Below are 13,380 nucleotides of genomic sequence, written 5' to 3'. Positions count from 1 at the left end.
GGAAAGAGTCATGAAAAACCCAAGTATAAACAAACAGGCAAGATGTGAGAAAGGAATAGATAAGGAACTTAAGAATGACTTTTAAGTTACTTGTTCAAGCTTAACAGCAAATGTCTGGCAGAGCTAGAAAGTGAACCTAATTCTGAATTTTGCACCTCTGCTTTAGTTATATGGAAATGTTACAGCAGCGGCAGAGCAATGTCGTGTCCCTGTTGCAGGGCACAAGATTCCCAGTGACGATTGCTGGAGAACTCCAAACACTGAGTCCAGCCACTCAGGCTTTTCAAATGTCTAAGTTGTCCCTGATAATGCTGACACCTTGTTGACTGAAAATGTTGCAAGGGAACAACTTACATTTAATTTTAGAGGATCTATGTTTCAATATAGTTGTAACTAAGAAATTTTAAAACTTTTTTTCCACAAGGGCACCAGCAAACAAAAATGAAATGATCCTCATTTCCACCCTTGGACAAAATATATGAGAGTGATTAAAGCAAATACAGAATCATGAGAGGTGCGTACATCACCCAGACAACCTGTACTGATAGAGATGCGCACATTTAAAAAATGAATTAAAGGTGCTGATTGTTCTTATTTATCCAGCAAAAATGTTTTCATAAAACAGGTCTTCAGTAGTGCATTCAAAGAGAGCAGATAGTTAATGGTAAAAAACATAGATGCATACTAAGAAGGTAACTGGTGTACCTGTTGCAGTGACAAGCAAGAAGAGCTGGAAGAGCTGCTTTTCCAGGGTGAATTTTGTTTATGAGTTGTATATGCGTTATACAGGAAGTGAGGTAAAAAGTACTAGGCTGGACCAGTTGTATACAGAAACAACCTTTAAGTGTGGCATGATACATAGCAAAGCAATATGCTTTAAAAAGTTCTTTGTTAATTCACCAAGGACTAGCTACAGCTGTAAGAATGGGCTTTATCTTGCCTAATCAGCTATCAAAAGTTAGGTGCCTAACTGAAGCACCTCTTGTTCTCTCTATAGTCCATACAGAAAAATAGATTCTCTGAATGAGAGCTCATTTAGTCACCTATATTAGACATCTGCTTTGGGATAGGATGAATCACCATGTTAAACTGTCCACTCAGCCACTCTACTGTAGGTTCCTGTTCTTGTAAGAGAGGTGACAGCATGTTTCCTCAGGTGTTGCATTTCTAACCGAGGTATAGCCAGCCTCACTTAAATACTTTGGTTGACAGTAAGATACTGGTTAAAGAATATCCACACTGCTTAGTTTCTTGACTGTGCCCTGAGTCTCTTTTCTGCAAAAAGGAGATTTCCCCCTGCCCCCGCTCTAAACCTTTGCTTGTTTTGTCCACTTAGACTGCAACTTATTACTGTATACTTGCAATGTGTAGCATGATGGGATCCAGATTTTAGGGATGAACATAATAAAAAAATAGCAACAGCAACAACTATGTGGTAAGTTCATTTCAAACCTCTCTTGTTCAATTGACAGTTTTACAAAAATCCAGAGGCTCTAGAAACCAAATCAACAGACAATCAGAACATTCCCTTTCCCTCACTCTCCCCATCGCACACATAATGTAAAGCAAGAAGGACTGAGCACAACTCAGACTTCTGTTTTAACAGACAAGAAATAAAAATTCATCAACAGTTACCTTACTTGTAACTGTTACACATTTTTAATGTGTGGATGAAAGAGCATTACCAAAGAGTCAGTGCTCTTGCTTCTTTTCAACTGCTTATTAAATATTTATAGTTGGTATCAGTAAAGTGGTCTGATTTGTCTTAGGTGTTTTTTTGTATTTTAAAAGAAATATCTGGGTTGCCTAATCTAAGCAGTTAATATAGTTAAGAGAGAAATAAGAATCAATTAATGGCAAATTTGTAAGACAAAAGCTGCATATAGCAGAGCCCAAGTAGGCAGGAGAGGAACCAGTCAAAGCAGTGGAGGAAATGTGACTTTCATTATACCTGTCCATTTCTCATGTGCATATTCAAGTACTCTCCATTCACGCTGTGACCGTGCAGTAGAATTCCTGAGCTGCCTCGGGGACGTATTTCAAAAACAACTTCAAATTTCAGGCCTAAACTGAAGGATTCATCTGTGAGGGAAAAAGGATAACATTCTTTTTGTACTGAGTTAGTGATGAAATTGTACATCTACTCAAAGTCAAAAGGGAAGTTCAAAGCCCCAGGGTGGAACTTACTTGTTCTGTCTTTAAAACTATTGGAACATGTGCTAGTACACATACTTGAAGAGATGGCATGCTGTGCCGTCAACGATCCATTTCAACTTTTGTTTTGGTTGTGTTTGCTTGAAGTACTAATAAAGGTTTCTTTATTTTTTTCATTATTTAAAAAAATGTATTTTTAAAAAAATATTTCCTAGCAATGAAGTGGACAGCAGAAAGTAAATTATCTGTATTTTTTGGCAGTTTCTTATTGTGCAATTTGCTAGACATTCAGCAGTCTTTATACAGTGAGTGGGAGTTCACTTGAGCTTTGATGATTCAGTAGAAGAAACCCCCTTTTTCAATCTGGTGGCAGGCCAGGGAGCAAATTAGAAACACTGTCTAATTCTTCTTGGTGTTGCCAATGAATAGGGTTGTGCAGTTTCCTTTCCTGTTCAGATCAGAGCCTATGTGACCAAAAACTCCTCATAAAACACTTCCTGGAACACAGCAGGCCTAAATGACAGAAAAGATGTGTTCTGTCCTGCTGTTCGTTATCAAGACATGCAGAAAGCCTTTCCTTAGGATTTTTGAATTACATGTTGTTTTATTAATTAAAAAACTAAGGGATGACCATTTGCTGGTGTACTTGGTCTTAGCCACATTGACTTCTATATGTCTGAGAGAATTTTTACCATATTATAATCTGTTCCCTTGTGAAATTATTCTAATTATTTGAAATACATACAGATGTATTTATGTAACAGCTTGTTAAGTTTCATGGTGATGTTGTGACCTGTCAACATCAGCTGCTTACCACAATAATGGTCTGTATCTAATAATCCTCCAGCTCACATCCTCAGAAATTACCACACCCTTTAGTGAAATATGCCATTCTGAAGCACAGTGAATGCTACAGTCTTATTATGGGATACATTTGTTTAGTAGTGTATTACCAAGGACGACATATCCTCCTTCAGATGAGAAGTATGTTCCTGCTTCTGATGGGCCTTCAAAGCAAGGCGTTACACTAAATGTCTGCGAAGCTGAAGTAATTGGTCTTCCATTGAGCTGTAAATTGCTGAGACAACCACTAAAACTGTAGACAGAGTTAATCTGAGGGGAAAAAAAAGTATGATTAGTAGATAAACTGCGAGTGGAAGAAAATAAACTCTTCTGTCCCTATTTGTACTTGTTTATGAGCTGTAAGGCTCAGTTTGTCTAGTGCATCAGTTTTGAATTAAAAAACAGTTTCCAGAGAAGAGAAGCAGGACAGATGCTTTTTGTAGCCTCTCATGTCTCTCTGATGACTTGAAGGTAATTCCAGCTTGTGTTGTTTCTCAAACAATCCTTACTGAACCATGAGAAACAAAGTGCAACTAGAGCAAGGCAGTGTTACACATACCTCATACTCTCAAGGCAGGATAGGGGTCTACTTTTTCTGGATTGGTGTATCTACCTTGTTGGGCACGTAACACTACAGATTACCTTGAAGGAGTCTTGGTTATGTTCATTTTTGGTTCAACACTCCTTTCTGTATACTTCAGTATCCAAGATGTAGAGCAGCGTCCTGACTTCTAGGTACTGTCTTAAAATAGAGATACTAAGACAACACTAAAATCTCTCTGAAACTCATCTGTATCTCAGACCTTAGGGTGGAACTGTTCTCACCTAACTTTACCTGTCTCATCTAAGCTTGCATGTCAGTAGGATTTCTCTGTTCCTCAGAGACCACTGGCTTTCCAGTTGCTGCTGGAAGTCTGTGGAAGTCTAGCGCAGCTACTGCCAGCGCAGCCCTGCGGGAGCTTTGCTGTCCACTTGAACTGAGCTGTGTTCTCCTCAGCACACTGAGGATTCAGATCATAATATGCTTTTGCCTAAACTCATCCCTGCAGTCAGCTTTTGCATTAGCTGTACATAGAGGTATGGGATGATGTAATAGGTGTCTGCTTTACCTGGATATTTTTTACAGCTTTTCCTGGAGCTACACCCCCAATATAGAGTGGTTCAGTGACTTGCCAGGTATTAGCATTACCGCCGAAAGGTTCTTCCAGTACTCGGAGACCATCAATTATCAAGCGACCAATATTTTTGCCTCTAATAAAGATCACCTAGAAAGGGAGGAAAAAAATTTGGAAGATTACTTTCATTTGTTGAGGGAACCCTCCTGTGCAGTGGAAGAAGATAAGAAGTTTGAGAAGAAAAGCTTGTGAGTGATACTCTACAAACCTGTTTTATTAACTGCCAATATTTGTTGCTGGACAACCCTCTTTTTTCACATTCATGTAAAGGCTAGATAGTAAAACTGCTGTCTCTTTTACATTTTGGTGTACAAGGCAGAGGTAATCAAGGTGTCACAAGGTCTACTGAGGTCTGCCTATCTTACATTCTCATATATGATTCATTGCTACAGTGCTATCAACTGTTAGCATTTTCATGGTCTTTGCCAGTTTTATGGTCTGGATTCACCCAGCCTACTTTAAACACTTAAGTGCCCAAAGTTAGGAGCTTAGTAACTGTAGACTTCCTCTGTAGTCAGTGAGGAGAGAGAGGAAAATTCGCCTTGACCCCTAAAATCGTCTTTTTATTTTCATAGACTACAGAGGGACCCTAAGACAGCTGTACTCCTTCCTTAGGCACTTCAAAGAAATTTGCTGAACACAATTATCCTAGTCCTTCCTTTCCTAGCTAACTTAACTCTTAATTGCCTGTTCTGCTTGTTTCTGTCACTTCTGTTCAGCTGTTAGTGTTGGGAATTGCTGGATTTTTATATCTGATTCACTTTCCTGTCCCTAGTTGATGATTTGATAAAATGCCGCATTGAAGATTTAAAAATATTGGCAGAAGTTTCTCATTGTATAGGTGTGGTTATGAACACGTGAATGAAAACTCCCTGAGCTGTCACATCAGCAGTATCTTTACTGCAGCCTTGGTAACATGTGCCATCATAATGATTGCTTTCTTTTACTTACATTGTGCCAAAGGCCATCATTGTATTTCTCTTGGCTCTTAATCCTTATCTTCTGAGGACCAGCATTAAACATAAAAATGAGTCGGCCATGAGCAACGAAAAGGGCCATAAAGTTGGTCTCTTTTTGATCCGAGACGTAGAAAATCATTCCATGAGATGAGTGAGTTTTCAGACTGATAGAGAACTGAGCTCTGGCACATAAAAACACAGTATTAAAATTAGAGCAGATATAATTGACTTAAATCAAACTGCAGGCAGAGGACGACTGAGATATTCCTCTCATCCAAAGGAATATACATCTCCTTTAATGGAAGTGGTGTTTCTGAGAAACATTCTGTACTGGTTTTTGGAGTAGAAGTCAAAGTTGGAGAAGAAGCTGCCTTGCAAGGAACTTGTGTTCAAAAATTAAAACCTCTGGAGTGGATAAAATCAATACAGACCACCAATAACTGACAGTGTATACACTACATTTCCATTCCTGTTGAACAGCAATGTTGGGGGACTTTTTAACTGTGACGGTGTGGAGGCCTGACAGTTCACAAATCTTTAATGTTACTCCAGACTCACTGTTAAGCTTCTCCTTCCTTGTAGTTCCTTCTGAAGTCCAAGACAACACAGCAAGTTATACTGACTTGGTTTGACACTGTAAACAGTGAAGATTTCTTGAGTGATTGGTATTATTACTTTGGGTCTAAAAAATGGCAAAGCTGTACTGATGTAGCAGTGCCAGAACTGATTAGTCCTGCTTCTCATGTCAGGTGACTAGCCTAGCTTCCATTCTTCATATTGCCTGGAGGATCTATACGTTTCCCATTGCATGTGTGTGTACATTCCACACACATTTAGGCCCTTGCCAATATCAGTTGTTTTAAAACATCACAAGTCATTGTTTTTTTAAAATGCACATTACAGTGATGAAGCTGCAATAACAGCTGTAAAACAAATATGTCTTGTAGGGATGAAGAGACATATTAGCGTTTTGGTTTTCCTTCATATGGGCACCATCAGGACTGCCCTAAGTAAAACACTATTGCATTAAAACGAATGTAATGCTTTTTTTATTTAAGTCAGGAAATAGCACTCTGCTTTTCTGAGTTAGTGGTCTGGTATGCTTCCAGGAAGTGCTGTGTTGTTGAATTTATAGTCTTTCATGGAAAGTATTAAACTAAAATCCTTTGTTGGTCATAACATACCATATAGCGTATTCTGTGGGAGCCTGAGAATTAAAAGTCCACAGTATCTAGACTCCTTATTAATTACTTGTATTTCCATTATGGCTTGAATTGGACATAGTTTTCATAGTCCTACTGCACTGTGTAGATTCCTAACCATTAAACAGCTGCCAAGGTCCACTCAACACGTAACAGCTTCATTTCTTGGTGAACTACCATGTTCTTTTCCAGCTCTGCTCTAATGCCATTGCTTCTTGCATAAAGAGGCCAATGGTGCATTGCTTGTATAGAACTAACAGCCTACAAATAGGCAAGGAGATGCATTTTGTTAATATACAATGCAGATGAAGACTTCACAAAAGGGATGTAACTGGAAACACATTCTGTTTATTGCTCTTACTCAACTGAAATACCTTTTAATAAATCTGTCTCCTCCCCAGTGTATTTAATTTTTATTTTTAAGGTCCCTTTACCTTTCACTGAAATCCTTTGGTAAGTGATCAAATTCTTGCCGGCTATTTGCTGTTCCTCCAAACTGATATGCATGTTTGGTTGCCTTGGGATTCATGGGCAAGTGGCACTGAGGGTCTCTTTGCATATTCACTTCTTGATACAATTTTTTGAGGCCCGTTGAAGGCTGTGAAATCTTGTCTTTATCTCTTCCCACCTTCATAGAAAGAGAGCCATTAACCAGAAATTTTAACTAAGATTGGACATAATAAAAATAACAGTATAATTTTTATATAAGCTAGTAATATATTTTTTCCCTGCAAAAATACCAGGAATGGTTCCAAGTCAAATTTTCCGTGAACAGATTTACTATAGATGCTGATTTAGAGCACAAGAAGGGATAAACAGAATACTTGTGTAGCTAACATAATTACAATTCAATTCTTTTGCAGTTTTCCTAATTGAATCTTTTCCTCTCTGCTTTTGATTATATCAGCTATACTATAGGCATAAGATGACATGCTTGGGCTAAAAGTTCTGCATGCTGGAATAAGGTTTTTTCCACATTTATATCAATGCATGCTAATTGTACTCAGTAGAAAGAGCCACACAGAGGTAGCTGAGAACAGGAGCAAGCTTATTGCCTTTAGGATATAGAAGAAATCAAGAAGGCTTGTTTCTGCAGTACTTCTCTGAAGATGTCATAAATTTCATTTTACAATTCTAGTAAGAGAGAATGATGCAAGAGTAGGCCAGATAGATCGTGTCAGGGCAGTCATTTGCAGTGATGGAATACGTAAAGGAATAGGATCCTTTCTTTCATATATCTGAAATACTCTTCATGTGGTACATTTTGGATTAATGATTTGGAGAAATCCCAGTCATAACACAGTATGTATCAACTTTGGAAAACTCTAGGTTGGTACCGGGGCAAATAAAAAGCAAACCTTTTTATTACGGTTTCCTTTGGCTTTTGATGAGTTTTTTCCTTTCTTATGGAGAAGAGCAACTGGAGGAGATTCAACAGGGCATCCATACAAAGAAGTCTGAACTTTCTCAGCATACTGCTGGAAATCTTCCACTTCAATGTCTCGATCCAACCTGTGTTTCAAAGAGGGGATGACAAGAACAGTTTTTTCCCAAGTGTTGGAATTATCTTCATAAAAATCACAGAATTTTACATTTATTGTTTAAATGATGTTTGGATGGGCTTTTTTTCAGTCTTGGATCATGGATAAAAGTACAGATTTATCAGTTAATGTTGGGTAATGCGCGCAGCCTATACTACTCTGCCTGTTGTATCCATAAACAGTCTCAATCTGCAGCATCACATTCACTTTAGAATCTTCTATATAAGAACATTTCATAAAGCGATTAAGATCAACAAAATCTGACCATTTTCACATGACCAAACTCCTAACTTCCCTAGCTTCTGTGAGATGCCTTAATATAATTTTGTTTCAAAGGCAGAGCTGAAAGCTACATAATATAAATGTAAATTACAGCTATGCAAATTATACATTGCACCAGCAGCATTAGCAGGTGCAGTAGTGAAAGCTGATTTACATCAAATTATTCCCACTTTAACAATATCTTAACCTAGTAGGTCTGTGCCAACGGATTCCATGGCAAATAAGGTAGGAAACTGATTCACATATACTGTCTAGCCTCACAAAATGAGAGGGGGATTTCTGTTGTGACAATACATCAGTTCTCTTGAGTACTATCCGAGCTGTCAGACAGCGACTGCCTGGTAATGTGTTTTGGAGGATGCTACACACCTAGTGAAGTAAGCGTTGCTTATGCAGCCAGTGAAGTTGGCTTGCTGCGTTCTGAGGGGAGAGCCGCCAAAATAAAACTTCTTGACGCTGTCTGGGCTTTTCCCTGCTCTGTCCTTTGCTGGGTTCTTCTTGCTTTGTTTCTTGTCATCAACAGTCAGCTCATATCTGCAAAGGCAAAGCATCCATTTTGTAGGCTAGTTTTGGAAATGTCAATGCCAGTGGTTAGTCAGCATATTACATACACCCAGAATGCTCCATGCTGTGAATACATCACTGAATGGTAGTGCTCAAAGTCATGAGAAGACCTTCTCGCTTCCATCTGTGCAACAAATAGCAGTGCGATTGACCCACTGGCAAAGTTGAGTCCAGAGGCCCATGGATTTCATAATATCCTGGGGCTAATTGTGAAGTCCAAAAAAATACAGTCCACTCAGTGAAGATAGATAAACTAAGGGATTGCTAATAAATGGATGGAGCCACTGTATAGGTAAAATAAGATGTAAGCACACGCTAATCCTTCTTTATGTCCTTATCCCTTTTTCCTTCTCTTTCATCACAGTACATTGATGTTAGAGTTTATAAAATGTTTTTTACCTAATCTCATTTTGCAACACATTAATTGCTGCAGAAGTCAAGAAGGATTCTATTGCTTTAATAAGAAACTGAGTATAACTAAAGCATCAGGCATCGATTTTGTTTGACATGTTCAGAGTTCAGCACACTCAGGAAAACATGACAGTCCCCAGTGCTATTCCAAGGCATCTTTTCGCGCCTTCAGCTTTTCAAACTACGTTTTTTGGATGTCATACGTACAAACCTCCATTTCTATTAGAAAACTGAGAATGCAGAACTGTATCTGCATAGGCAAGATTCTTGAAGAAAGATGCTTTGATTATTTGACCACCTAAGAAAATTTTAAACATAGAAAACAACAGTAAAACATACCAATAAAACAATGCTTTCAAGTTTTTTAAGAAGCACATAGAGAGACTTACTCTCTACTGCTGTATTTAGTCTTACATTTGTGTCTATCAGTGCTAAAAATATTTGAACATGTTGCACTGTATATATCCCAAGTGAATGCTTTTTGTGAAGATGCCTCAATTACTTCAGGGTCAATTTGGGATTGCTTTAACAAATCAGATGCTGAAAAATGAATCTCATGCTAGTCTTAAATTATATTAAAATGTTTCATACCTGAGGACAAAAAAGGACTAAGCTTTTAGAAAAACTATTATTTTAGTTTTACTAAAAATTCCCAGCATGTCATGCTCAGGCCAAGCTGGCCAGTTTTTGATCACATAGATTTTTGACTTTGTATTTTTTTAACTGAATTTATCAGTTAAAAATATAGCTTAAAAAAACCCACTTAAACATCACTTTGAAAGTGAATATTAAATGATAATGTGCTGTACAAGAAATATTTATATTCTAAAGGTAGGGAATAAAAGATGCTGGATGGCTTTACCTTTCTGGGGTGACAGAAGTAATGATGAAGTGGGTTTTTCCATCGTTGTAATTTCGGTCTGGTGATTGAATTTTGGTTCCACTTGCATTTAAAACCACAGCACCTCTGTCCATGGAGATAGATAATACATCTGACTGAAATACAGACAAAAACATCTTCATAAGCAAGTGTATTAACAGTTCTGTGCATTTTCCTGTTGTATTTATTTTCCTTCCTGCTGTTTTCTACATTTGTGCTTTGTTTGCAGAAAGGTATACTGAGAAGCAAAACAGGAGATGACCTCATTAGAATTTATATTCTTGCTGTTTTTTAAACCTGAATTTTGGGAATTCTGCTGCTGAGTATGTCTCATGTATCTGTCACATGAGCTCCTTCCATCTAGCATGGATGTATTATGTTTACATTTCATTTATATTTCTGGTACCCCTCGTACTGTATAAAGTAGATGTTACTGCAAGATTCATGATGTCATAAGACCAGTAATTTTTTTTCTTTTCTTAATTCCCTCTGATTAGACCTGTTCAATCACTCAAAATTATCTCAGAGATATGATCTGCTGTCTGGGTCAGGCATATGGGATCACTGTGCCATATAGCAGGAATATTGTCTGTTCCATTAGAGCAAGCAGTGCCACTGTGCACTCGTAGGAATCATCCTGTCTCATTCTGTCAAGTGCTGAATAGCTGAACCTCCACTTGGCACCTCATAGGATTAAAGCTTTTGAGTTAAAACCAGAAGTTGTGTGTGTAAGGCCTCATTTATGCAAACGATGTGGATAATTGACATGGTTACTGATTCCCTTTTAAAGTAATACTCCAGGCTGTAAAATGTAAAAGTTCAGGAGTGGTTATCAGTGTCATACAGCCTTCCCTGCTGCACTGCTGATGATCTTCTGCAAGTATAGCAGAACAGACATTCGGGGGGGGGTTGCAAATATTCTGTCATCTGAGCTCATGCTTGCTGCAGATGTCAGTCTGAGCCTGCAGGATCTTGCTGCAGGATCTTGAAATCGCTCAGGTTTACGCAACATTTTGGGAGTGCAAGTCCATATTTCTGCCCACGTCACACCCCTGAGGGAGCATTTAGAGCAGCCTGGCTTCCCATAGCTGCAAGGAGCCATTCTCAAGTATAGCTTTCCCCAGTCACACATGGAGGTCTAAGTACCATCTGGGGATATAGGCAGCTTTCTGACTGATTTCTGTCAACTCAGCAATGCTCAAAATACCGTCCCACTAATTCAAACAAACTTTGTCTTTGCTTCTAGGGGATTATCTCTGGATGGAAAATGTCAAGCCCTTAATATTATTTGTACTTTGGTAGCACCTACAGGTCCAAATAGGGATTGCAGTGCTGCTAAGCATAGCAAGATACACTGTGCATTTCTGCCCTAAGGACTAGCACAAATGGATGCATGTTAATTCTAGGCATATGATCAAATCCTCTTCTCAACATCAAAATAATGTCTAAGTATTTCTGGTTTTCATCTGTAGATCAAACTGTGAAAATGAGATCATCGATGAATGTTTCTGTATTGTGGACTGCTTTGTCTATTATGAAAAGATGAAGTGAGAAATTGTATTATTTCCCTAGTATTCTCCTAGGAAATCCAAGGATAAAATAAACCAAACTGTAAAGAAATATGTACTCACTCCTTCAGAATAGTAAAACAGCAGCCCATTGGGCTGCAATGTCCGGAAATTAAAGCCTCCTTCAAATTCACTGAAGAGGGACACTTTTTGGCTTGATGCAATGAAGCTCTCTCCATTGAAATATGCTTTGCGGGACATCTGTGTATTAAATAAAACAGAATTCCAAGTAAGCTGCAGAAAACATTCAAATCATAAAGAGAATGAGGCTATTTCTTTTTTTTTAAGATGTAGCCAGTTCAGTTCTTCTGTAAAAACTTCAACTTTTCTTGCATGTCTTAATCTACTTTATATAGGCTATCCCTCACATGCTGTGAAAATCTTAAGAAAGTGTAGCCATTTTAGACAGTGTAAGCCAAATTGGTCTCAGTTTCCTGCATTCTTGGCCTCATCCTAAGTCTGCTGGTGTTAGTGAGCATGAAGACTAGAAGCAGAGGGAGCTCAAGCTCCTGTCAGAGCTGTGGCACTGAGTCACCATCCCAACATGTGATATATTAGTGTGCGTGCTGCACTGAATGCTGGTGTGGGGGGCTGGCCATGGCAGTCTATAACCCTCTGAGTCTGAGAAGGAAAACTGGGTCCGAGGTAGGACAAATTGCAGCTAGCTTCCATGTTGGCAGAGGGTGAGACTGTGTGATGAGCTCTACAAGTGATGGGCTCCTTCACAGGTTCGTAGCGTGGCTTTGGATAGACATGGCCGTAGTATAAAGACCAAAACCACTCTTTAGATTTACCAGCCTTGCATTGTAAGGAACAAAAGATGAATAATGGAAGTGATTAGAAGCAAAATGGCATTTTCTCTGTTAATGCTGATGCAGTTTGTGTATCATGGAGAAAGAGCTGGCCTGACTTAAGGGGAGAACTCATTTGAAGGATGAATATCTCGCTGTCTTTTTCATTTCATACATCTGTATTAGATGCATGTGAGGACAATTCTTGTTTCTTTAAGAAAAAATGAACTATGTTGGAATATTTCATTTCAGAATACAGCACACAATTTATTTCAGATCCAGCTTTCACACTGCAATCTCACATATGATAAGAATATCAAGTAAAACACCTTGTGTTGTAATTCAGGGTGAAAATTGGGTAGTATGTCAGCAGACTTAATACACACACATACACACAGAGACCACCCCTGCCAGTCAATGAATGCATTGTCATTTCCTTGGTTGAAGACTTTCTTTCCATTGTTTGGAATAAAACTCAAGCTCACAGCTGTATCCATTGCCAAAATGTTGTTGTTATCAGCTCACAAATGATGTTATGCTTACCAGTGAATCTTCTGGGCACCCATAGCTGATTCCCAGGGTTCCTGGTTCTTCTAACAAGTTGAAATCCTTCTTTTGGAACTGGAAACCCTTCATGCAGCCTTTAAAGCCAATACTTCCTGCCAGATGTGAACTAATGCTGTTGGAAAACAATGTCAAACAAGCTGCAGTTAGATAGCCCTTGCCTTTTTGAACAGACTTTTACTGCCAAGGTGTTCTAAAAAAACTTGGAAGAGCCTCAATCATTTGCCTTACTAATGCCCAACTCCTGCATGTTTATGTAGAACAACTAAACCACATTATGTGTTTTGAAAAGTCAAGATGCATCAGATGTAATAAATGTTATGGGGGGAAATATATGAGAGTTCAGAGAGGACATCCATATAGAGTAGCTTTAAAAAGATAAAAATAGCTGCTGAAATGAAAAGTCTTATTTTTAAATGGATTTCTACCCACTTGCAGTGAAAATC

The 13,380-nt window shown here is 38.4% G+C and overlaps 1 protein-coding gene across 1 annotated transcript in view; it reads right to left on the bottom strand.

Moving 5' to 3' along the window:
* The window catches only part of LAMA4 (laminin, alpha 4), a gene marked incomplete at its 5' end in the record, with an annotated part of 40,927 nt that overhangs the window by 3,644 nt on the left and 23,903 nt on the right, over positions 1–13,380 (bottom strand). The window contains 10 exons of the mRNA XM_009584489.1: positions 1,952–2,082; positions 3,108–3,267; positions 4,107–4,262; positions 5,124–5,313; positions 6,768–6,961; positions 7,692–7,845; positions 8,526–8,690; positions 9,994–10,127; positions 11,643–11,780; positions 12,914–13,049. Coding sequence (XP_009582784.1) covers positions 1,952–2,082; positions 3,108–3,267; positions 4,107–4,262; positions 5,124–5,313; positions 6,768–6,961; positions 7,692–7,845; positions 8,526–8,690; positions 9,994–10,127; positions 11,643–11,780; positions 12,914–13,049 — 1,558 coding nt within the window. The remainder of the gene's footprint in view (positions 1–1,951; positions 2,083–3,107; positions 3,268–4,106; positions 4,263–5,123; positions 5,314–6,767; positions 6,962–7,691; positions 7,846–8,525; positions 8,691–9,993; positions 10,128–11,642; positions 11,781–12,913; positions 13,050–13,380) is intronic.

This window comes from Fulmarus glacialis, unplaced genomic scaffold, assembly GCF_000690835.1.
Source record: "Fulmarus glacialis isolate BGI_N327 unplaced genomic scaffold, ASM69083v1 scaffold5229, whole genome shotgun sequence".
Taxonomy (NCBI): Eukaryota; Metazoa; Chordata; class Aves; order Procellariiformes; family Procellariidae; genus Fulmarus; species Fulmarus glacialis.
Note: the sequence above shows the minus strand (reverse complement) of the source record. Positions and strands in the feature narration are given on the sequence as shown.